At 46.8% G+C, this 26,566-nt stretch overlaps 1 protein-coding gene across 5 annotated transcripts in view; it reads left to right on the top strand.

Annotated features, from left to right (window-relative positions):
- kis (chromodomain helicase DNA binding protein kismet) overlaps positions 1-26,566 on the top strand; it is a 162,878-nt gene that overhangs the window by 121,492 nt on the left and 14,820 nt on the right. For all 5 annotated transcript variants that reach the window (XM_077646309.1, XM_077646307.1, XM_077646308.1 and 2 more), the window contains 8 exons: positions 2,047-2,691; positions 7,796-8,172; positions 16,898-17,026; positions 20,216-20,629; positions 20,722-20,791; positions 20,853-21,640; positions 23,949-24,075; positions 26,266-26,528. In XM_077646309.1, the coding sequence (XP_077502435.1) occupies positions 2,047-2,691; positions 7,796-8,172; positions 16,898-17,026; positions 20,216-20,629; positions 20,722-20,791; positions 20,853-21,640; positions 23,949-24,075; positions 26,266-26,528 (2,813 nt within the window). The remainder of the gene's footprint in view (positions 1-2,046; positions 2,692-7,795; positions 8,173-16,897; positions 17,027-20,215; positions 20,630-20,721; positions 20,792-20,852; positions 21,641-23,948; positions 24,076-26,265; positions 26,529-26,566) is intronic.

Raw genomic sequence — 26,566 nt, 5'->3', positions numbered from 1 at the left:
AAGCTAGTACAGTAAAATATCATTAATTCGACCTCCAAGAGACCGGAAGAAATGTTCGAATTATCACGACTCTGAAATGATGGCCATGAGCTGCTTGCATCACAGTAAATTTATTTGGTGAAAGTCTGAGCAGTGGTTGCCTGATTTTGAGACGAGTAAGAGCGCACCAGTGACTATTTTTCACGTTTTCATGAATGTTTTATTGCGTACGTACTATTGGGAGTATTGAAGCAGAACTGCTCCAGAATCCTAAGAGCCTCCCGTATCACTCACTGTGTGATACGGTATAGCTGTACCGCTACTGCGTTATACCGACCATAAGCGGCATGGTCGCATGGGTGGAGTCTTCACCAAACAAACAGCGAACGGCACGTGACGAGAGTGCAGTTTCAGAGCGCACTGCAAGAACAGAACAATACAGACGGAAGCAAAGGAAACAGCTCAATGGCACCGAAGCAGCAAGGAAAAAAAAAATTGGTAAAGAAAACACCAGCGAGACAGTAGTCAGCATCTGAAACAGTGCTCAGCTGTGTTAGGTTGGCTGGTAGGCTGGCTGATAGAGCCACTATCGCTACGGGCTGCTGCGAAGCTCGGAAAAGCGAAACTGAAACTAAGCAGTCGGACTATCCTCTGAGATGGGGCCACTCGTTAATCGTCACACCTTCTGTTTTACCGGGAACTGTCTGCACTTGTTCTTTAGTGGCAACTCCGGAGGTTGGTGAACACTTTGAGTTGATAATCACATCACATTCTTTTAGAGTCCCATCTCTCCGGTATAAAAAAACATTTATCAAAATACTGAGTAGAAGTATTTTAGAACAGTAGAAACCAGGAAACCGAAACTGGCTTTCAGCTAAACTAAGATTTCACGATGTACCAACCTATGACGTCACGGATACTGTCCCAAAACTTATTGTCCTCGTGTTGATTGTCAAAACTGGCAACTGTAATTTACAGATTGGGTCATTATTTATCTGAGCTTACCAAAAAAGAGTGCGGAATTTGGTCCTTCAGTAAACGCAGAACAAATATCGTCAAGCATGCCAACTTGTGACATCACACATGGAAATTTGCCCATAGAAATCGCTCCGGTTGAAGGCACAAAATAAAAAAAACTTTTAGATTAATTTTTGCTGCGGCAAGACGTTGCCCGGTTGAGAAATTTGTCACCAATAACCAAAAAACTGCAGAGAATTTACCCTGAAAATTTAATTCAAATTCGTGTGGGTACAAAAAACACTGGGAGTTGCCCTTTAACATAGGCACCAGCAGAACACATAGCCGAGCAATTGTCTCAGCACCACTTGAAACTTGGCGGCACAGTTCAACACACTCTGTACCAAAAGCATGGAGGAAAACAATGCAGTGAGGGTGATGAGGCCTCATCCACACAACCACACCCTTAAAAAAAAAAAGGCAGCAGAAATCACATGGTTGGCTGTTTTGCTGTCGACAGTCCCGCACCCAGGTTCCAGTACGAGACTCAGGATAGTGGCAGCTATGAGCAGAGGTGCACATCGTAGATTGAGCACCTCAGTAGTGTTTTTGGCGCCATTAATCCAGGGCAGGTTTGTAATAACAAGGTGCCTTTACTAGGAGTGACCGAATAGATTACGTAAATTATTCTGAAATGTTCGGTTTTTTGATGGGAATTTTTGAAATGTTCATAAGTCTGAAAAAAAAAAAAAGTTAATTTGAGGTTTGTAGTAACAAGAGTTCACTGTACCACTCATCAGTGAAAGCAACTGGCAGCATGAGCGAGCCAGGGAAACTGTGCACATCCATGCCTGGCACCTGTAAAACCATAATATTGTGCCATACGGGCTTCCTGCTAATTGTTCGTTGCAGTGAGGTATGACCTATAATACAAATCCACTTGTGCAGAAGCATCCCTCCTGTTCTGTTCTTCTTTGCTCTCTTTCTTCTCACTTGGGGCAGCAGATTGCTGCCACTCCTGGCTGTGCTGTACTGAATGTTACAGTGCTCACAAGTGTTCGGATACTAATGTAATAGCTGTTTGTCTTCATACTTTTTTTTCTTTTCCAGTGGATACTGCTGTGCCAGCCACTGCAAAGGCAACGGTTGACAGCAACCAAGAAGTGCTATGTCCAGAGACTGTGACTCAGGCAGCTGTGGTTCTCTCCAAAGATGAGAACTCTGATCTTCCTCAGGTATCCGAAGTAAAGGTTGACAATTCATGTGAGTTGAAGGTCGACAGCTCAAGTGAGAGTGAAAAGGTTGCCTCTGAATGCTCTGGTGAGGCTGCTAAAGTGACACTTAGCGAGGACCACATCACTGTTACATCAGAGAAAAATGAAGAGAGCACAGTCCAGCCAGCTCGTGACGATTTTAAGGAGGAACAAGCCAGGTTGCCTGATGTCTTTCCTGCAGACGAGAAAATGGATGTGGATAAGCCCATTGAGAAGTCTCCAGAAGATGAAGAGCAGACTCTGAAGGACAGTACAGAAGAGAACCCTGGAGAAGAGATGGAAGTTGATGAAGCAAAAAGTGAAATGACTTCTGAAGCTGATGAGGATCTCGAAGTTAAGACTTTAGAGCAGACACCTGAGGAAGGCAGTACAAAGAAGCAGCAGCAAATTGAACTTCTTGAGGTACCTCTAATAGAACCAAAGAAAATTGAGGAAGAGGATGTTGAAGATGTTCCTGTACAACAAAATGATTCTGACAAAGGTGAGTCACTAAGTAGTATTGGCTTTAAAAAAAATGCACATGAATTTTAGAAGAGGTGCATGCTGTGCTGCGAGCATGTCCTTTATAGTTGTCTGAGCATTCGATCCTTAGCTTTCTTCATTGAGGGGGTAAAATGGTCACAATTATCAAATCTGGAACATATGTGAATGAATAAACATTTGCTGGCAGAAGTGGTGGTTACAGCTGTTGCAGCTGGGGCCCTCAGTCCAGGGCCCCAGTGGCTTCTGCTGACTTCTTGGCGATGGTGAGCGGCTTAAGGTGGTCGGTTTTCTGTGGACATGCACATGTGATGTGTGTGAAAGTGGGGGTGTCGCCACACCAAGGACATGGATCTACGTGTAGTGTTAGGTGATGGAGATTGGGATATGTGAGCGTCTGAACCTGCTGGAGAAGGTAGGAGTCTTTCGGAGAAAGGTGTTTGTGGGGTAGGGGGTTCAGGTGCCTGTTGATACTCAAGGTTTCTGGGCACGTTGCGTAGTGAGTGGATGGGGGTGTAGAACTTGGGGGTGAGGAGGCCCTGATCAGCAAGTATAATCGCACGCTAGTGTATCAGCCGTGGTGTTTCCAGCCAGACCTTTGAGGCCAGAGACCCAGGTAATGATATGGTCTTGTTGGAGGATATGGTCTAGGATATGGAGAGCTTGCCTTGCGACACAGTCACTTGTGTAAGCTTTGCAGGCAACCTGTGGGTCGGTGAAGATATGCGAGCTCTGAGAATGGGCGTCACTTAATTTAATGATGAGGGCGATAGTGATTGCTTCAGCGATAATGGGGTCTGGTGCCTCGAAGGAAGTGGCCAGCCATAGTGTTTTGGTATATACCGCGCTGCAGGTATATTTGTGGGTGGGCATAGGAGGCAGGGTCCACGTAGATGGCTGTGGTGTCCTGTCCGTGCTGTTTGCGAAGATGTCGGCGGCGAGCCTGCCTCCTGGCCATAAAGTACATGGTGCACATGGCGGGGGATAGGTTAAAGGCGGAGAAGCATGCGGATATCAGTGGAGAGTACGCCCCTGAGGGCAAGGGTCTGAGAGGCCTGGGGATCGCCAGTGTGGCGGAGTATGAGTGCCTGCTGAGGTGGTGAGTAGACGAGTGCGTTGGTAGGTGAGGACCGCATCACGGAGTTTTTCAAAGGGGTTATGAATGCCCAGGGGGCAATCAGGCAGGCTGTGGATGGTCATATTGGAAGGCCAAGAGCAGTTTTGTAGAGGGTGCGGATTAGGACGTTGACCTGATTCAGGATAGTGCACGTTAGTTGGTGATATGGGAGGCCATATTACATGTGGCTGGTGGCAAGGGTCGGGACTAAACGAACGGTGTCTTCGTTACGCATGCCCTTATGGTGCCATGCTATGTGGCGAATCATGCGGGCAGTGTTAAGAATGGATGTGTGAAGAGTGGTGATGGTGTGGGTGGGTTTGCCGTCGTGCTGGATCCAGAAACCAAGCACTCTCACAGGCGAACACTACTTAATGGGACGTTTGTGCACTTGTAGGCAGATAGGGCTGGGTGACGTCTAGAGGTGTCCTTGAATCCAAAGAACTTCAGATTTTTTTGGGGCACATTGCATGCACGCCGCTTTGTGTGACAAACGTCTTGACCATTTGAGTGGCATGTTGCAGGGCTGGCTCCTTATCCGCAAGGAAGCTGTGAGTGGACCGGAGGGTGATATCGTCGGCATACATGATGTAGCCGATGTCCTCATGTCCAATTGGTTGGTGGGCAAGTGGAGCCATGGCAGTGTTGAAAAGAAACGTCGAGAAGAATAGCCCTTTGTGGGGTGTCCGTGTTGGGGGTGCGAAATGGTTGGGATCGTATGGTGCCGATGCCAGTTATGGCAGTGCAATTGGATAGAAAAACAGAGACATTCTGAAATAGGCAAGAGCCTCTGTGTATGTTGTTGAGGCCATCATGATTTGGTGGTGTGTGCTGTGTTGTCTAAGGCTCCCAGGAGGTGCGCACCACTGGAGGGTATACCATTGAGTACGTCATGTTGAAGCAGCAGAGAGCGGAGAGTCTTGGACGGACTTCAAGTATGTAGGGGGAAACAAGTCATGTTCCTCTGTGTAATAGGCAGAAGGTGAGGGAGATGGGTCGAAGTGCTGAGATGGATGGTGGTTTTTTAGGTTTTGGGATTAGGATAACGTCTGCTTGTTTGTATTCTGGCAGCAGACACCTTGGAATTCATATTGTGTGAAAGCTTAAAAAGTGTCGGTGGATAAGTTGTGCATGATGGCATTGGTGATTTTATCCTCTCCTGGGCACTGAATCTATAGGCAGATCGCGCAGGAGGTTGTACAGCGGGCAAAATATTTAGCCAGCTGAAAATTTGGCCGGCTGTATTTTCTCACAAGTGATGGGGGCTTCTAACCCTTGATTAGTTGCCCGCGGCTGAGACATATGACCAGCTGAGCAACGCTGAAGATGCTCAAGGGTACGCTGACGAACATGTGGCCAGCGTAACGTGTGGAAAATGCAACAATGCTGCTCGCCCAACGGTGCATCACATGTAACTGCGCTGGCTACTACGACATCAGGAGTAGACACTCGGGAGTTGTATCACAACGTTCAGTGCTTAGACTACACCAACCAGTGACACTGCGCTCAACCCACACTGCTCTCCCGCTGGGAGTTCGCACATGAGGCAGGAATTAACCTCCTAATGTGATATCTCCCCTTGGTGAAGAGAATCCGCGCTGCTCCACCCCTGGGAGCAGTGTGGGTCGAGCCCAGTGTCGCTGGTTGGTGTAGTCTAAGCACTGACTGTTTTGATACAACTTCTGAGGTGTCTACTGCTGATGTCGTAGTATCTAGGGCAGTTAACACAAGTGGTGCACCGTTGGGCGGGCATCCTTGTTGCACTTCCCACACGTTACTCTGGCCACATGTTCGGCAGCGTACTCTTGACTCCCCCTGCCCCATGAATAGGCCTCTGTGCCAGCTCCATTTAAAAAAGATGGGAGGCTTGCGGTGGTTGATGAATGCCCAAGTGCTGGTTGCGGAGGTCGTCTTGTAGTTGTGTGCAATTGTTCAGTGGGTGGTGATTTTAGTGGTGTCGGGATGTAGAAGGCGTCTGAGAATGGCCTATGTTTTGGATGTGCTAAGCATTCCCCAGGGAAGTTGCATTAGTGATGCCAATTTTAGGAGGATAATTGGGATGCGTATTTCTTGGCTTGCTCTTTAAGTTCTGTGCAACGTTTGAGCATCCAGTTGTGCTTTTGGCATAGCCAACGGCGGAGGAAGCTGTGTCTGGCTTCCCACAGGTTAATTCAAAGATCTGGGGTGGCACATAAGAATTTCCGATCCTGATTTCGCTGCAGACTGGTAAAGTAACAGCTCCTCGTAGCCACGAGGTGGCGCTGCCTCTTGGTTGGGAGAGAGGGTAGGCAGTTTCGACGGGGTGGTGTCCTATGAGAGTTCATAGAGTGGGAAGAGGGTTTGGGTGGGCTCTTGGAGGTGAGAACAGTGAGACTTGATACCATGAGTGACTCATAAAAGTCCTTGTGCACTTATGTGAATTTTCGCCAAGAACTTTGAAGAAATTTTGCCATATGGCACTTGCTAATATGCATGTCATTTGTTTCTCTTGATGTCAGGGTTTGCAACAAGGCAAAAATTATCATCCTTCCTATCATAGTAGTTGTGTTATACAGTAAAAGCTCGTTCATTCGAACTTCACGGGATCGGGAAAAAAGTTTGAATTATCTGATGTTCGGATTATCGAATGGCCTCGAAAAAACTGACAAGAACCATTTGCATTACGGTATATGTACCGTATTTACTCGAATAATGAACCCACCCACCCCCAATTTTAGCCTAAGAATTTGGGGAAAAAAAATTGCGTCAGTTACCTCCATCACAACGCATTTCTTGGCAATGCGCCAAGATGCTTCGCAAGCAATATCACGTCACATTTTGGCATCGCATCACATTTTGACGTTAGCTGTAGCAAGGGGGGGGGAGTGAACTTGGCAGAGTGCCAGTGCTTGTCCGGTTGTGCAAGTCTCGTTTTCAATCATTGGAACACGTGATAGGAGCAAACGCCTTTTGCACAGACATGCTAAAAGCTGGCAGTGCTTCCGTTGGCGACTGGCGGAAGGATGGACGACACTCGCAAGGAAAAAGAAAAAGTTTTTCGCACGTAATTTGTAGCGCCCGTCCGAAGTCATAGCCTTTCATGGGCGTTGGCTGGACTGCGCCGACAGTACTTATCCGTATTTCCGAATTAACGGGGCTCGAATTAACGAGTATTTAGTTGCGAGTTTTGGAGGCTGCACGGAAAAGATGGTAGGCAGCTGCCATCGCGGCCGCCAACCCCTACCGGCCGCCGCGCAGTTGATGGCACCATTGTGGCTTTACCCACTCTTTCACGATTTTATCTGGTTCCACCTTCTGTCCCCGTTCAGGACGTGCGCAGGCTCTAACTATGCGGAGGTGCCTTTTTTTTTTTCGCCACGTCCTGTGTGCCAAGCCGCCCAGACGCGGCGGCACGTAGTTCGAATTATCCGTAGCGGAACCAGTTCGCTTTCGAATTAACGGGTTTTTTTATACACAGATCTCTATGGAGCTTTGCCGGACCAAGTAGTGTACTTTGAATTGTCCGAAAATTCGAATTATCAAGGTTCGAATTAACGAGCTTTCACTGTACTCGACTTCACGACCAAAGCTGCAAAAGCTGGGCCATCGCTGAAGCCTTGACCTTGAATAAAAATAAATAATGCCACGACTGTGATTCGAACCCGCAGCGGCGCGAACAGTTCAGCTCTGCTGGCCACTGCAAGAGAGCACTATGCTATCGCCGCAGCCGATCACGTCTCGTGTTAAACTGTAAAACACTGTCGCATTGTGCACTGTGGATCATTGTCATCATCACCTTCCATCTGCAATGCAAACAAATCAGATCAGCTTAACCTCGATCATAGCTTAATCTGAGTCTAATATCGTCGCCAGACGTGCCTACGGCTCTTACCTAAGCTTTTCTTTTCTTTGCTGCCTTTTTGTAATTGCTGAGCTGTTGATGAGTGCCCTTGATGGTAGGCAGTGCAGGGTCTAGCTGTCGGAGTCTAATTTTTTTTTTATCTTGCAGTTGTTGCTGAGTCTGCCGAAGTGGAAAAGGCAGAAATCGGGCCATTAAATGGTAATGAAGCCAAAGATGAGGAGCTCCACTGTGAAAAGGATGTATCGGGAATTGCTGAAGAGAGCCATCAGGAACAACCTACTTCGTGTAACACCACCACCCTGGCACCTGTGTCTTCTCTTTCAATGACGTGTGCTTTGTTGGAACTGCCCACACCTAGAGTGGTTCTGCCACCTCCTGTGGAAGATGACAACTCCAAGACTGATGTTGAGAAGACTGACACTGAACAAGACCCTGCTGAGATGATACCCTGTGGTTCCAAAATGCCTCTCACTGGATTTCCACCTTTCCGTGTTCTCACTCCACAGCTGACCGAAGAATCTCAGGTGAGCATTGATTGGGATTACAGGAGAGTTCCGTGTTATATTTCTCCTTTTTCGAACTCGTTAAAATAATGTTTTAACAAAAGAAAAAAACCAAGCATATTTTTCATTGGCATCCACCCAAGCACAGCTATACGGCTACAAAGGAAAGCTATACAGCTTCCACACTTCCACCTTGGGGGATTCCCTTAAATGTTCGACAAAAAGAAAAAAAATGCTTCTGCAGTTATGATTTTCATTCATGTGATTAATACTGCACCAACAGCTATGCGGAGTGCATTTGTATGACTATTCGCGTGGCATCACATGACCCCAAGAGCATCCGTCAAGTGTTATGCCAATGACGTCGCTGCTCGCGCACGAAGTGAGCCACTAGTAGCTTTGCTGTAAAAAAACTGAGTGTGCTCTCAGAAAAAAAAAAAAAAGAAAGCCTCTCATGTCTATCTGAGGATGCCACATGTCATACCTGAAGCGACCCGTGCGGACGACAGTGGCGAAATCCCGAAGAGGACGAAGTGTCGCCAGCTCGCGGTAAAGAACGCCCTGGAACCTTGGCCCTGGCCGGATGCTGCCGCCGCCGCTCTGCCACTACCTCCTCTTCGGTAGCCTTAATAAACGTGACCGCGGTCGCCTCCTTGGCGACCTCCACATCAAGCAGACTTGGTCTTTGCCGAGAGCTCTTCAGCATTAGCGGGTCGCAACGTCAACATCGTTGCAGAGGCCTATTGAGCTGTTGGCTGATGTGACGAGGCAGACGATAATGCCAAAAGCAACGACGCGGATGCTACTGCAGAGCATTCCTTGTATTCAAGAGGTGCTAGCGACAATGTCAGTGAAGAGCTATTTGGTGGAGACGGAGCACAATTTGTCTCTGGGTAGGAACTATTGCAATGAGTCATTGCAGGGGCATTGTTCAACATGGTCACGGGCAGACAGGAACAGATGCAAGGAGGCAAGTCCAAAAATGCGCAGAGGACAGTTGTGGGAGCAGGATGTGCAACAAAGCTCGTGTTGAGCCTACCTGGTGTGTCGTGGAATGGGACGGCTGGGCCGGAGACGGTTGGCAGTAGTGGTGGGGAGGTGACCACGGGCTGCCGAGGCGGGCAATGTTCTGACGAAGGCCGCATGGGTAAGAGTGAGGCTGGTGCAGGCTCAGATGCTGGCTGCGGTGAAAACGGATCTGCAGCATCATAGAGCGGCAGCGGGACGGAGCAGGCGCTGAAGTCTGCTAAAACCGCCATGCGCTGCGCATCATATGGCCGGCAGCCCAAGGTAGGGCAGGCGAGCCGGCACAGCGAGCCAAGCGGGAGGATATCGCAGAGGACTGTGTGTTTGAATGGCTGGATAGTGATGCCGTTCATGTACAGCGCAGCCTCGAACTGAGCGAACCAACCGCCAACGCCCTGTGGCTGGTACACCGGAAGTGACCATGGCTACATTTATTAGAGGGCTGCCGGAGAGGAGATAGTGGCGGAGCGGTAGTGGCAGCGTCCGGCCGGGGCCAAGGTCCCAGGCGTTCTCCAGCGTGTGCTAGTGACACTTCGTCCTCTGGCATTTCACCATTGTCGGCCGCGCATTTCACTACATACCTCTTTGGTATGGAATATCAGTTGTGTGGTGCAAGAACCACACCTGAGGGCAGTATGACTTCGTTCAGCATTTCTACTAGAACTACCTTTACTCTAATAAACCATTCTCACCAACTGATGTGAATACTGTATTTGCACAAATGTAATGTGGGTTTTTACTGTGACAGCTGTATAGTATATACTCAGCATAATTGTCATTCACCCTCTTACTCCTCTTCGTTCCTCCTCACCTTCATTCTCCCCATAATCTGTTTCCCTCGAGACTGTCACATTGGATGCTCGCCCTATATGTATAGAAGAGAAACTGTGCATGACCTGCTTGACACAAGCCTACCCCATCCCCACATTTCATGATTATAGTTTCAGCTCGCTACTACAACACTCTTAGCAAAAGACATTCACGAGAGGTTACTTGTTGCACTAACTTGAGTGGAGTGGCGTAAACACAACAGACGTGCCACATCCCTACCCATAGTTGCTAAACACTATTAACTGGCATGAGCATTTCATACCACCCATGGCTGTTGCTGAAACTTGCGTTGCCACAAGGTTGCATAAATGCCCGGTGAATTTTTTTTCTCAGGTCATCTGCTTCAAGCACGTCTCACGTTTGGAACCAAGGTTCTGTAACTATAAAACCCCGTTAATTCAGATTTCATGAAACCATAGAACATGTTAGGATTAACTGAACATTGAATTATCAGGCAGACCCTAACAAAATGTCCCATATCAACAAACCTTTATTTCTTGGGGAAGAAACCTGCAGTCATAAATTTTCTGGAAGGAATTTTCATGGCAATAACTAGTTTTTGCAGTTCTGTCAAGTATTGCAGTGCACACACTGTTGGATGAGCCAACACATATGTCCTCTAGGATGCAAGGCATCAACAGCCTGCCCTTCCCGCCTCCCCTTCTTCCCTTCACACGCACGCACATAGCTTGCGAAAAATAGCCAGACCCTGCATGCATGCACATGACTTAATGTAAAATGATTACAAGCTCCACGGCAGCATGAACATTTACAGAATGGTCCACTGTGTGCATGTGGAGAAAACAAAAGAAAATGGGGCACAAAACAAAAATCATTCCATCGTACCTTCCCCACTGACAATAACAGCGATGAGTGTGATGGCTTTACATTTCGGTTGGACACCTGCTTCATTTGTGCTATAATGGCTGGAGTTTTCAGTCACTCACCATCACCACCTCACTACCGGCACCTTGTGCGCACAGAGGAGCTGCGCTGCCTATTCAGATTAACCGAAGCGCAGCCGAATTACTCCGAGATAAGGAATATTATGCCATTGTTTGAGTGGGCCGGGTGGGGTGTTTGAATTATCCAGTTTTCTGAATTAACAGTATTTTGCTGCATTGCACAACTCCTATTTTATTTTTTTTGTCCACTGCTCTTGAATGTGGTATAGTGACCTTCACCTCCAGACTTATGAAGCACATTGGCAGTGCAAACTTTTTGATGACCATGGTTCAAAGTATATGGCATACACAGGTGAAGGAGAGGGGGACTGTGGACACGGAGAGAGTGTGGCACGTACCGTTGGGGAAAAAATGCATTGCAAGAGCTGAGTGGAGAAGGGAAAATGTGTGAAGGACTAGGCAGAAAAATCACCAGGTACATTAAGGAACATGCATGCAAGTAATATGAAAGCATTGCAATTCTATTCCAATTCTTTTTCAGTTCTGTTCTAATTCTATTCCTTTGTAGATGGTGAAATTGTGTGTACTAGTGCTGTCTATTACTGGTTAACATTTTTTTTTTTCCCCGCCTTTGTTAATGTCACACCGTTTTGACCAAGCGTGAGTTCTGTAACGTTGCCACTTATCGGGCGGTGCCAGGTTTTCGTGTTGATGAGCCATCTAACGCTTTTGCATCAAAGGGACTATGAAATTGATTCAAAGTTGCTGGTAAATACGTTCATTGTATAGAACAAATACTTTAGGGCATTCACTTTAAATATTGGACCTTGGAACGGAGTTGGCGATTTATTATTAATTAAAAGGACTTTTTAAAAATTTGCAGGCTGATTCATGTGCACGTAGTGACGGTTTTTGGAACTTATTTTTCTAAGCAGTATATGTCAGTTATAGTGATGTCATTGTGAGCGATAAGGAGCCTGGCGCTGCCAATCACTGCTAGCATGACATTACTACTGCTACGCTTCCAGTCAGGGGACAGTCGTCTGCTCTGCAGTTGTCACCGCTGACGCCAGGTGCAGTCGAACTGAACGGGAGGGGTAAGACACCCTTTGCACTGCCGCCGTAGTCTGCCCATGCACCGGGTGGCAATTTGTGACTGCTGTTGCCAGCATTCAGCAGCCAGTTTCTATGTGCGGCATACGTGTAGGGTTCTAAGCCTTTTGTGGGGATCACTTGTAGAGCTCGTGCCTTGAGATCCGGGTCTACTTTGCGCTTGCATTGAGAGCGGTGAAATGTATGCGAGTGATTGTACCAAGGGCGGGTAAGCGGGCACCACCACTGAAAGTAAACAAACTGGGTGGTGATGCGTGACGTTTTCACGGGTCAGGCTCAGTACCAACCTATTTTTTATTATTTTTTCGGGCTTGCTGGAGTGTATGAAGGAAGGACACGACAAATGCCATTTTTAATCACAGATATCTTCGGTGTTACTGAAGTTAGCTCAAAAATTCTTGCTATGGACAAGCGTCATGTTTGTAAACAAAGGTGGTGCTTGCGATCGGCAGGGATGCGGGGTGTAGGCAAACCGCAGCACGCCTACAATGCGCCAAGCAATGCGGCCTCTGAAACCAACTGGTACATGCGAATATTTCAAAGTGTGCACGTCGCTTGTGGTTAGAAACATTTTTGTTGATGCTCTCAGCCTGTTCGCCAGACGGAATTAGTAGGCGGAGTGCTGCATCGGGTGCTTCTCCGCTCCTAGTTGGCGACAAGTAACAGCGCAGTGCTACGGCAGGTGAAAGCGCGAGGTATGTGGAGGAACTAATCGTCCACAGTTCTTACCATAAAGCATATCCGATCACTAGTGCAAGATAGGACAATGTGATTCACGACGCGAATCAGCTTTCTCACACGAGGAGCTTTGTAATGTGCTTCCTATTTTCACCTAGCCGCTTCACTCCGGAGACCTTGGAAATAATGAACATTACAGCTGCTTTGAATAAGGCAAATGTGATCCGAGAGCTCTACGGGCGCATGCATAGACGTTTTCCTTGAGCTCCGAACAAAATTTACTCTCACTCTGCTAAGCTATAAAATTTTTGCTTCTTATTTTAGAATTTATTCATGTGTGCGCATTCTCCTTGATTGGAGTGGCTTTTGGCGTGGAATTTGCTGTGTTTGTCAGGCTCTCGACCTACAATGTGAAAATTCAAATAATCTGGGGGATAACACTGCGCGACATTGTCGAGATCCTGTAGCGTCATTGGACCAGCGTTGAAACGCCACACTTGTTGAAATTCGCGAAAATGAAAACAGAAAAAACCGTCGTGCGTGCTACTACCCGAGTCCGGTGCTTCTTCCAGCGTGGCACGATGTGAACGCTGAAGGCGACTGGCTGCAGCTTTTTGTCTTTACTTTTGTGCGAAGTGATGCTCGGGACGTTGTCCGGGTGATAAGCATCTGAAAATGGCCCCCTGCATTCAACTTACGATCCCAAGCACACGGAATATCGCGCTTAAAACTTATGCTGAGAGCACGACAGAATGAGTACGAGTTGCAGGCGTTGCTTGATTTTTGTACAGTTCACCACGCGACCGAACAGCAACGATGCAAAGTCGATCAGAGACACTAACCAGCTTATTAGATTTGAATGCAGAAACACAATATAATAACCCAAAGGGTGAAACGAGCTCGGCGGTAATAATTAGCCGTGAAGCTGCTCCGTCGCCGAACTTGTCTGGTTCCTCGGCACCTGCCTGTCGCTTTCGCACCTATCTGACTGCAGTAAACTTATGGAAACTTATGCCACTTCCTTTCTTCTGCATTGCGGCTCAACCAACCGCACCACAATTTGTCGGCGCGCCATGAATTGTGCCAAAAGCACGCAAGCGCGGTGCACCCAGTGCGGAAGGTCTCGCTTTTTGCCTACACAACGAAAGTCACTGCTGACGCCAGCGCCGCCGCACCTCTTTGACGTCACGGCCCGGCGCTTGTCTATAGGTGGACAAGTGATGGAATACATATCGCTCGTCTGCTTTACTTAAGGGGAATGCTAGACTGAAGAGTCAACTTTTGAACTACTGCACCAATTGTGATAAACTTTTCAGGGATGATGTATCTTCTCGTTAGACTATGTTCAGAATTCCAGCTCCCTAGCTCAAACAGAAAAAAAAGTTATAGCTGTCATATTGAGCAATCAAGTGTGCCAGCATAGGAAATCTATCATTTTAAAAATAATGGAGATACTCTAATTGTTTGTGATTGTATTCTAGTTCGTTCATAGTGCAGGATAAAGCCAGTCACATGTTTTTATAGTATTTTTACAAAAATGTCATCACTCTAAAAACGAAGTTCTTTTTTTTTTGTCATTACAATAGAATTTCAGTGATACGAACCAGGTTTATACGGATTTCGCGATGATACGAATTCGCAAAATTCCCTGCCCAGAGTGCATTGTGTACAACGTGCAGAATTTCGAATGTTCCGAACTCTCTCCCTTGCCTCTACAGATGATACGAACGCGCGAGCCACGAGAGCACCCGCCGGCTTCGCGATCGATAATCGCACAGTACGCGCCGCGCACAGTGAGCGGTGGTGCGTGGCCCGCACATCGCCAAAGTCGCGATTGCTAATCGCGCGCAGTGGGCGGCTGTGTGCGGCTCGCACATCGCCAAAGTGGTGATCGCTAATCGCGTGGTACGCTGTGCGAGTAGCAAGCTGTGGCCGCACAGCAGTGAATAAATCCCGTCAGCCATAGAGAGATCTGTGTGAATGCATTTTTCAAGCTTCTGCATATGAATTTTATTCGTTTGGATGATACAAAATTTCGGATAATACGAATTTTTTCGCGACCCCGTGAGATTCGTATTGCCTAGATTCTACTGTATATGTCAAATATCTCAAAATATTTTTTATGAGAAAATATTTTGCAGCCTAAAAAGTACCTTATCTTGTTACTGAGAAAATTTCAGTCAAGAAACCACCTTGAAAGCAGCTTTTGGCGATGCAGTTTGGAAATGATAAAATGATAGTTTTCCTAATGGTTTTGTTTTCCCAAAAAGCGCAAACTGAGAAAAATGAGTTCAAAGATTTTAGAACATGCTATTTTATTTTGTGGTACAAAAAAAATTCATCAAAGAGCCCTGCTCCATAGCCCTGCTTAGTAGGTCGGGCCCTCCTCTTCAGCTCTACGGTGCGCTGTGGCAACTGCGTCAGGCATTCTTGTTTTTTTTTTTAACTTTAGAGCTGTCCGTCGCCCTTGCCTTTGCTCGTGAAATACTTTAATGGGTTGCTTGCTGGACATGCTTCATCGTCTGGACTCTCATTTCTTGTTCCATCTTGTCAAACACACTGTTTATCTCACACGCACCCTCGCTAAATTCTAGTAGAGCCAAGGATGCTGCACTCTTTACGGTTCTTAGTGATGTAAGTTGGGTCTTCGTGTGATGAACCATCATCGAAGCTTGAAGGATTCGCCTCAGTCGCCAGTGGCAGGCTTGGGCCTGGTGAACGCACAAGCAGACACTCACTTGCTGGAGGTCGCCCAGTGCCGTGTACGCCTTTGTCTTTCCTGGTGCGTTTTTGCTTCCCAAAGCTTCTTCGTGTCGAAGCAATCTTGCGGGCATCTTCCGGTCACACCACCGGCCCCTCGCTGATTGTAATAAACTCACAGAAAGAAAAAAAGGTAACAAATAGCAAGCGTCAAACTCAGCCAAAGTAGGAGAGACTCTGAATGCTGAACGGCGTGAAAACAGAGTTGATGGTCACGTGGTATATTTCTGCGAATTCGAGCGCCTATTTCAGTTTGCCAGCCACGCTGTGCACTCTGCAGTTGCCGTGGCCAGAAATATCCCTTTCTTTTTTAGTTTTTCGTTAATGGCCTTGCGCCTTTTTGATAGAAGGTGTTCCGTGACTAAAAAACGCGAAAAACAGGCTTTCTAACCAGGGCATTCACTTCGTATTCGGTTTTTTGCCTGCACTGCGGTGTGTCTTGAGAAGAGCGTTCATAGACGCCTTTGACGACAAATGCGTACCACTGGCTCGTAAAAAGAATTAATTTTCTTCTTTTCTACAGCTCAGGTAACAGCCAAACTTGCTGAGAATATTCTTCATTAAACCAGCAACCCATAACAACTCAAACGTAAAAACACAATTTTTTCCGCTATGATTGACCTGAACAGTTTGAGGTCGTGGTATAATTGTAATGATACTGTTTTCATTTTCTTCAGGTTTCAAACTCCCACCAGCTACATGCTGATAGGTCAGCCAGTGCATGAATTGGAAGACCACTGTAGTTTTTCTTTGCTTTGACAGTTGCAAGTAAATAGCCTTGTGGAAAAGCTGACTCCTGATTCTGATTCTAACCTTTGTTCGACAATGCCATTTTCACTCCAAGGGAGCAGAAATGAAGTGGCTCATTTTTAGTCTCTCAGACTGTGACAAAGCTGCGTCTGTGCTCTTAGTTTTGCAGCAATTATCATTGAATTGTTCTTTTCTCAGCATACAAGCTTGAGCACATTCATCTTTCTTGGTTATGCAATTCCACCACTTTCCTTTTACTATGTTTAAATTCAGTTCCACTGTATGTGTCAATGGTATCAATTGTGAGCTTTACGTGAAAAAGCAGCTATGATGATGTTATGGCTGCTTTGAATTCTTGAACGCAAGCATTTTTGACTCTCTAGTACCTGAGTGCGAACCTGACTGCGGCGGCCGCGTTTCCGTGGAGGCGAAACGCAAAAGGCGCCTGTGTGCTGCGCGATGTCAGTGCACGTTAAGGATCCCCAGGTGGTCGAAAATATTCCGGAGACCTCCACACAACACCTCTTTCTTCTTTCACTCCCACCTTCCTCCCTTCCCTTATGGCGCGCTTCCGGTGCTACTGACATATGTGAGACAATTACTGCGCCATTTTGTTTTTTCAAAAACCAATTTTCATTTTATGTCGAAAAGAGTTAATGAATGTTTGTTGTTTCATTATGCAGGAAACGAATTCACAACAGGACGATGTATTAAGTCAAGAGAGCTTCAACTTGGATGGAGAAGGTGGAACAGAGCCACCCATTGTCCACTTCATGACACACTCAACTCGCAATCCAGTTCGGTGGCCAAAGGTAATACTAATGAAGGTCACTTTTATTTGTTAATGAGTCTAATTGTGCTCCTTGAAGCCTGCTCATAGTTCATCCATGCTTGATATCCAGAAGGATATCAAGGAAACATCCTTTTTTGTGTGTGTGGGTGTATGTTTTGGGCAGTATTGTGAGTAGCATAGGCAAATGTAGTTAGTAGCAGTTAGCATCAGTGGAAACTGAATTATAGGGTAGTTCTTGCAGCAGTGTGTTACCCACTGGGAAACAGCAGACTAGCAGCTCGATCTTCTGTAACAGCATGCTGCTCGATACACAAGCTTGGCCTTTTTTGCCAGCCTTTTCTACTTTCTTAATTTCATCGTTTCATATTTTGGCTAATGCTGAATGCTTCACAATGGACGCAGTCTAGGTGTCTGTGGAATGCTCAGAAGAAAAAAAGTGCATCCCTTATGCTGTTAAATACAGTATGTGCTCTTTTGCATTTGTATGCTGAGAATGCCATTTATGTACTGCATCTTTTACATCAGTAGCTTATGAGCATGAATACAAAAGGTCATCTGCTCCTTTGATTTCTACTGTCGAGCTCATATCGTGGTATAGTGCAGGCAGTCTAGGAGAGAGTTGGGTAGGCTTGTGTTGAATACAAAAGCTATTTTGGCTATGTCGTGCCCACAAAGGATAGAAAACACTTGGTGGTGGCGATAGCAGCAGGTGTTCTTGCCAGTTGGAAATTGTCAGAATACTGATTGCTGTCCGCCGCTCTCAGTTTAAAGACATCTGTAGACATCAAGATAAGGTACCTGACACACCACGACAGTCACCTCATACATCGTGGACATGGCTGTCATCGAAATGCCAGTGGTTGACTGTTTTACGATAGAAAAGTCAGGGTTCCGGTATGCTTTGCCACGTGCATGCTGACCTCGCTTTGAAATGCACCACTGTTTTCTTCCGCACTTGCCATCTCTGCGAAGCGTACGCCTCCTACATGCTTTGCAGCGACCTTTTCCTGTATTCTGGGTGAAAGACTCTGAATAGATGAGTTTCGTGAACTGCGACTACTGTTCAAGTTTGTGCGGTGGATGACATCCAAGAATGGTATGAATTAGAAACCACGCGGGCGCATCGTGCCGACTCATGGAGGATTGCAGCCCCGCAATTTAAGAGGCTCTCTTTAAACTTGAATTTCGTTTAGCTTGATCTGATCAAAGTTTTAGTCTTCCTTGCAGTTTGAATTGTTGAGGTTCAACTGTACACATTATATGGTGTCTTGGGTATTGGCGGCGAGTGCGAACGAGGTCCGAAAAATCGAGCAGTCAGTTGTGGCGCATCCAAAATTTCAGGCACTCTTATACATCGGGTTTTTGGGCCAAGTCACGGTGCCAATACGACGTCTGAATAATGAAGCACGTCCAAAAAAATAAGGGGTCCAAATTTTCTGTCATCGACTATACAGTACTCTCCCTTTAAGGTATGAGAGCACTTATAAAAATTTTGTTTCATCAAAATGCCGTGTGGTTCATTGCTGAATGAGTTACATGCCCAAGCAGTACCGACAGCAGTGACAGCCAAAGTGGCCAAAACGTTGGTGACAGTTAGCCGACGTCGCTTGTCAGCAACCAGCATGCAGAAATCGGGCGCCTGTAGGTTACCCTCTTCCCAGCCCCTTACGTGCCCCTATGGCCATTCCCATTTCCGTTCACACCCCACAAAGTTCTTATCATGCAACTCTTGCTTCTGCAGCTCTGCACGAAGGTGTACAGGGCCAGCGCAACGCACGAGATGAGATTTCGGGAAGGTTGTGAACTCCATTAGGAGAAGCCCATTTGCAGTGGGGCGCAGCGATGGGAGAAGCTCAGGGGCGTGGCGTGGCACGGAGTTCGATATATCAAATATGGGGTGCGCAGAAATTAGATAAACCCATATAAATTTGCAGTACTTTTGCATGGGATTCCCGAGGGGATTTTAGAACTGTTCGATATAAGCAGTAATTCGATATATCTGGGATCGGTTCTATGTGTTTTGTACAGACATTCACGCAAGTAGCGAATAACCGTTTAAATATTCGATTTGTATCTAATTCAGTTTTCAGCCATACTATTCGTATTCGATTTGGTGCTGAACCTAGACTGTTAGTACTTGATTCGGTTTCGAAAAAGTACGATTTGCATACCCTTACCCTTGCATGCCATGCACTTTAGCTCAACAACCCAACCTCATCTATAGGTTGGCTTCTCCTCATAGCTAATAGGCCTTCTAGTTGAGCTATTTTACCTAAATTTGGGGGGGGAAGACAAGTTTGAACAGTATTCTTACCTTGGTTCCAATATAATGTGAAGTGCATTATGAAGTAGATGAGTCTAGGAATAAAACTCTCATTATAGACCCTGTTCATTATTAGATTTTTGGAGCAGTGGGTGATCTTGCATAGCAGCCCTGTACACCCCAAACCACCATACTGAAAGCTCAAATTAAGGGTTGCTCCCATCTCAGGCAGAGATGGGTAGGGGGCAGTGCACCCCCCTTATAATTATCAAGTTCAAGTTGAAAGTGTATTACTGTATATTTCCACGCATAAGTCTACTTATTTTTTCTCACAAAAATGGCCATCAGCTATTGGAACGTCAAAGGACATGCGGAGGGGGCCTATTTGTTGGGTCTAATGTAGCTCTGTCTGAGCTGCTGGTAATGCATGTCCTTTTCCAATGTCCGTTCCAGCCAGGATGCATGGCGCTGTGTGTGTCAATAAGAAAAACAAAAAAAGTCAATTGATATGCAGATTGCTTTCGCTGTCAAAGATTATAACTGCACGTCATTTACCCGGCTTGCTCTCACTGGTGATTGCAGTCATTGACAGGCTGTAGGTAGTGCAATAGGAAATTTCTGATAACCTGTGAAGTGGGCGTGACACCGTACAACGAAACTGCAAGACTATTGGCAGTTTGGTTTTACTGCTCACTGGTCAGCTGGGCCACACACGAGTGTGAAAGGCATGGCAGGAGCCCTGTTTTATTGCGTTTCATTTCCAGCTGTGTCCTGTAGTTAGCCTTGTAATTGTGTCGTCACGTGTCAGTTGCTTTGAGATATCCTGTACTGTGTATGCACCGTGACGCCATCCTACAGGCAGCTTGGTTGTTTTTTTTATATTCTTCCTGTTGTGACTTCCCATTCAGGTTGCATTAGACTCAGAAATTTTTACTGCTGTTCCAGGACAAAGTACTTCAAATACGATTGGAGTACATCGTACACGCTGTGGAAAAAAAGGAATGGCCTGTACCTCGTCAAGGTTTCACCTTGTTGCCAGCCACTCCTACAGAGTCACCTTCTTCACCTGTGGCCTCATCTGTGGCCTCTGGTTCTGAACAAACTCCACATGCCACTCCTGAACACATTGCTACCCCTGTGGTTGTACGGGAACAGCACCCTCCACCGCCACCTCCCCCTCCCCCTCCCTCAGTTCTCCTTCCTGACTTGTCAGCAAGACTGTCCCCAGCAGTTGTGGCACCCAGTGTGGCAGCCACTGCAACTGGCATAGCTGCAGCAACCACCGTCTCAACAACTGTGGAAATGGCCCCAGTTGTGTCCGTGTCTGCTGGTCCTCACAGCCCTATCCCACCAGCACCAGTACGTGGCCATTTCAAAGCAGTTTTCGTCTTAACAGCATGGTTGCATAAGGACAGATTAAACCTTTAATTCTATTTTATTTTAAATTCCAGAGTGATGACTTGCTCAGAGGAACAAGGCGGCGAAGAAGGAGACGAAGGTTCGAAATAGAGGCAGAGAGAGGTCAGTATTAAAGAGGTAGTGTGTTTGCAAAGGTGCTTACTTCTTGTTGGTACTGATGCAGCCAAGCTACGAGCACTTCTGTCCCACAACTTGCAACAGCAGCAACTGAAGCAACTCCAGCAGTTCCTGGCACCCCCTCCACCACCCAGCACCAGCAGTCTGCCCAGCACACTGGCCACAGCCACTGCTCCTGTGAGCACAGTGGCTCCAAGCACACCTCCAGGGGCAGGTGCAGTGGCCGCTGCCGCCGCTGCGGTCGCCGCCGCGACCACAGTAGGAGCCCCATCCCCTCAGGTGGCGCACCGCGAGGAACCCAGCAAGGTGCCCCCACCACCACCCGCACACCAGGGTTCCTCATCTGTACGGGGAGGATCAACCAGTGCTCTGGGCATGCTGGACCTGCGGGTAAAAGCAGCACCCACTCCTCCACCTGCCAAGGCCAGCACACCGGCCCCACCTTCCGAGGAGCCACCCATGGACCTGAGCTCTGGGGGCTCGGCACCCACTACTTCCAATTTGTCTGCGGCGGCCACCATGGTGCCATCTGTGCGGTCGGCACTTCTGAACGGATCGGTAGCCGCCAGCCGGGGTCGAGGAGGTGGGCGTGGCCGACGCTCAGGTGGCAGCCGCATCGATGCCCTGGCCCTCAATCTGCAAGCGCGCAAGCAGCAGCAGCTGCGCGAGGAGCATAGACAGCCAGGCTCGAGTGCAGATGAGCGCGAAGATTCGGACGCCTCATCAACAACGTCGGCTCCAGCCTTGCCCCCACCAACTCCCATGGCGCTCCCAATGTCCGGTGGAAAGCTGCATGTAGATGAAAAGGAGTTAGAGCGGCTGCTAGCAAGAAAGGTGCGTTCATCACGCATGCAACATGTTTTTTTCTTCCATAGTACGACCTGAATATTTTGAAATCGCTTTATTCACAATCTTGGTTTATGAGATGCTGAAACATTTACTGGCCCTGCTGCTGTGGCTGAGTGGTTAGGCCATTCATTGCTGAACCTAAAAACGCAAGTTTGATCCGGGCCATTTTCACTGCATTTTTATGAAGATGTTTACAGTAACTTTTGTTACCTTTCAAAAATAGCTTAGTGCTAAAGTTGAATTTAGCAGTATATTTTTGCCTAATAAGACTATATAAGGCACTTATCTTCATTCCAGTGTAGAAATTCTTGCTGTGTGTGTAATCAGACTGGCCGCTAAACTGCATGATCCACTCCAGCAGTCGGTGGGAGTTACAGCCGCCGCGGTGGCTGAGTGGTTATGGCGTTCGGCTGCTGGCCCGAAAGACGTGGGTTCGATCCCGGCCGCGGCGGTTGAATTTCGATGGAAACGAAATTCTAGAGGCCCGTGTTCTGTGTGATGTAAGTGCATGTTAAAGAACCCCAAATAGTTGAAATTTCTGGAGCCCTTCACTACGGCGTGTCTCATAGCCTGAGTCGCTTTAGGACGTTAAACCCCCCATAAACCTTATACTGTAAAATTCAGTGGGAGTTACACTGATTTTTCTGACCTACAGTGAACCACACTTGTGGTGTGGGCTGCAAAGCTGGTGGAGCATTGGGATGAGGTGATAGTGGTATTCACACAAGGAGCCTGGTACGGAGGGATGTGGTGAGGACGTGTATGACGTCACTGCCCCCGTCATGCAAGGAATTTGCACGGGCTGCGGGTAGCTGAGAGGGGCAGCACTGTTACCATATAAACCGCTGGCTAAAATGGGATACGACCACAGGCACCCTACAGAGCATCGGCTGAAAACTTGTCAGGCAAAAAAAAAAAGTGCGCTCTACTCCTCTTAGAGCGTGGAGAGAGAGGATTGTTAGTGCCGGCCAAGCAAACTGCTTCCTCCCCACCACCGAAGTGCAACCGTAACCTACATCACCGTGCCGCCTCTTGAAGGCATGAAATGCGTAGTCATCCCCACTTGGAGAGGGATTCATCGCCTGTGTTAATACTGCTTAAGGCGTATATCACTGTACATCAGAAAGTCCATCTCTGCACTGACACGCTGTGTCCGCACTTGCAGTTCTGGGTTCTTGTTGTGCTCCGCTGTAAATAACAGTCCAATCAAATCAAGCAAGTCTTTGTTTGGTGACCTTGGGTGGAGTGTATGTTCTGTGGCAGCCATTTCACCAATCAGCTGGTTCAATGCTTGTTTTCGCTGAGCTTGTAGTTGACAACACTAACATCGCAGAATGCCATTGGTCTCTGAGCACAGCACAGCCCAGCTGCCAGGTTTTTCAATTTGAAGAAACCTGCAGCCTGAGAGCGGAATGATTTTAATTGTATGTAGGTTCCTTGGTAAAGCGCACAAAGAAGAAATTTTTAAGAAATTACATCTGGTGTGGTGGCTGCGGAAGCCTAAATCATTTGGTGTGATCTAACATAAGCCATGCAGAGGCGCTTTAATTCAAAGGTTTTTGTGGTCTCAAATTGACAATATAAATTTTGCTTGCTGCGAGACGTGGAGACCTGCTGTGAGTGTGCACTGTGCTGGCTATGTGTTCGATCTGTGCGCATTTTTTTTTCTGTCAAGTTAAAGCTTCCAGCAACGTACATGGTTATGCTATGGAAAATGCCACAGTCCAGATGCTTCTGCACCTAAATACGGGCCTAGAGGTGGGCTTAACTGAAAGTTACACAGTCTAGGTGTTTCAGGCCGCAGCACTTTGAGCTGCATACCTGTCATTTACTTTTCGGTGCTCCATGCACTGCCTTGATGGAGGAGGTGGCAATCTAGGAGGGAAAATTTCTAGCAGTAATCCTTAAGATTCCCTGTATGATCTCCGTTGGCAGAATGGCCTCTTGCCAGAATGGCCAAATTCTCCAAGAGGCTAAAAGAACATACACATCATCAAATGCAGTCATGCATCTAATGCAGTAATGATTCATGCCTATCTGTACAATCACTGCATCTGCTGAAACGCCACCACCATAACAGTAAAACATGTCAGAGGAAGGATGGTAACGTGCTAATTATGTAACATGTGCATGCTTGCTAACCATATGTCCATTTAAAGTTACTGCTATCACATTGTCTCATTGTAATCAAGGAACTCGAGTATAGTTCTGAAATTGCAGTTTCATCCTTTTGGATTTGAATGTAATGTTTAGCCATGGTGTCAAACTAACAACTCATTATTATTTGCTGCAGAGCCGCCACGAGGAGCCCCCCAAATCCCACAAGAGCCCTGCAGTGCCCCTGTCTCTGTCGTCTATGCTGTCTTCAAGTGTTCTGCCTCATGGTGCAGACGTTCCCAGCAGTAGTCGGCAAGTCAGGGGTGAGAATGGATTTTTGTGGATTGTGCTTGAACCAAAGTCAAGGAAGTTCCAAGTGAAAAGGACAACATTTGTCAATTCTTTGCTGTAATGCTGATTAGATGCTATTTAGAAATCCGTACATAATATCAGCTGCTGTTTTTCCACCACGCAAAATTGCTCGATCAAGTGCATCAACACAAGCATGGCAGCAAGCCAGCACGAGGCCCATAGAGATGCATGCACCATTTCGATGCCTGCGCACATGTGTGCACACCTAGAAGTGACCTTGCAGTCACCTGTGTAACACTGGCTCTAATGCCAATGAAAGACATTTATGTCGAAGTGCAGTTTGAAGTTTTTCAGGCAAGCACAGCACTTGTTTGGGTGTCAGAGTGTGCTATAGGTTTGGCTAAAATTTAGAGAAAGAGCACTTTTTTAATTATTCAGGCCCAAATTGCAGTAAGAATTGGTTGGGTTTGAGGTGGCATGGGTAATTGCTGTCCAACGTGTGTGGAGCTTTAACCTTGTGAGGGTTTTTGCTGCACATGTGTGGCAGTAATCTTGTGTTTAAAATTTTGTGGTTTATTGGAAATACATACTCATTGGGAGGTGCTGCCACCTGCTAAGACTTGCAAGAAGTGTTGCAGAAGTGTTTTTGCTAACTTCTAGTGTAGTTTACAATTACAGTTTTGTGTAGTTTCTGTTCCTCTGTGTGCATCATCTGGTCTCTCATAGGGACATGCAAAAGGTCATCTGTATTTTGATTGGTGCTGTTCTTGGTTCATTATTACCAACAATCATGGGGTGTTACCACTGTCCACTTTATTTACTCGGTTTCCTTGTAGTGTTTGAGATGCCTGATAAAATCGCATTATGGCCGCACATGCTGCCTCCTCTTCTAGGGGCGGCAGTGATGGCATTTCGAACTTAAGTTATGTATTAATTACTCAGTCTGAATCAGAGAAGGATAACTTTTCTTCAGACAAGGAACTAAATTTCACCAGTTCAGACTCCGATCCCGACACAGCCACAACATTCTGGAAGTGGGCACAGTGCGACGGCAGCCAATTGTGCTGCACGTAGCAAAGGTGCCATGTATGCGTTAACACTAGCATTGTGCAAATATTGGAATGTTTCAAATATCGAAGTGAATAATGCAGCGTGAACTGTGGCATGAGCACCTGCTGCACCACCACGAGTCACACATGTAGTGAGGCAAAGCCTACCACCTCGAGCGGGCACAGCTTAATACTCAGCGGTTCAATATATCCGTTTTATGGTTAACTGCGTTCGATATATTTAGAAGTTTTTTTTTTTTAGGAACAGAAAACATTTAGGAATAGTTTGATATAGCCAGTAATTCGCAATATTCTTATTCATTATAACAAGCTTTGACTATATTTGATCAATATTTTAGCGACAATGAAGTCACGTTCTGCCACCTAATTTTTTTATAGCACCATGCTTCAGATGATAGCTTGTTGTTTAAATGGTGCCTAGAACTGTCTCTAATTTTTTGGGAGGTGTCACTCGCTGCGTGGTTGAGCAACAGGGCGAAATTTTTATTTTGTTTTATTATCTTTTTTTGCCGCGGGGCCTCGAAAGCTTGCGGCCAATGTATGTGATGGCACAGCAGGACTCGTTGCTTGCCTTAGTATCAGTCTTATATGAGAATCTTTTGCTTGACTTTCATGAAACCGAAGGGCGCATAAAACCTCTGCACGGTAGAGGTAGTAGCAACTGCTGCAATGGCATTTTTTGAGGAATTTTCATGAGATTCTACCCAACTTTACATATACTGTACCCTCGTTCCTTGCGTTACAGTTGTGTATGGTATTGTTTTTCTTCACTGTTTCGCCCCCATAAAAGCGACCCTCTCTCTCTCTCCTGTGTTTCATGTTCACAAAGTCGACCCTCGTCTTTTACTCATGGTTGTGTTACCTTCCGGGTAAATCGGTAATTGCCCAAGGGAACTGATAGTTACGTTGCTCCTACCTGGGACACTTGATGACTTAAAATCACAACAGATGCCTTTTAGTTGCTTTTGTTTACATATGCTTGCATATTGAGGATTCAGCTCACATGCTTCTTGAATTGCTTTTCTGGTGCAGCAGTCACAACCTACGCTAATAAAACACTGGTAGCTTATGCTTTGGCTATGAAAGTTGGCCATAAAAATGGACCTCTGTGCCCTCTTTGTTCTTTGACAGACATCCCCAGCCTGAGCAGCGTGGCTACCAGCCTCCCTGGCGCGAACAAGGCTGTGGATTCTCGCGGCGGTTCTTCGGCCCTTCAACAGCAGCAGCAACAGCAGCAGCAGCAGGCGGCAGAGCAGGCTTCGGCGGCAGCAGCCATGCATCAAGACCTCAAGCGCTGGCTGGATGACCATCCTGAGCTGATGGCGAGCCACCCAAGCTTGACAGCCGCTGCAGCGGCCATGGCCTTCTCGCCCATGCCCTCTCTGTCAAGCCATGTAAGTCTACGTAGCTTAGAATATGCACTGTGCAAAAA

This window comes from Amblyomma americanum, chromosome 1 (genome assembly GCF_052857255.1).
Source record: "Amblyomma americanum isolate KBUSLIRL-KWMA chromosome 1, ASM5285725v1, whole genome shotgun sequence".
Taxonomy (NCBI): domain Eukaryota; kingdom Metazoa; phylum Arthropoda; class Arachnida; order Ixodida; family Ixodidae; genus Amblyomma; species Amblyomma americanum.
The sequence above is the reverse complement of the archived record's forward strand: the minus strand, read 5'-3'. Positions and strand labels throughout refer to the sequence as shown.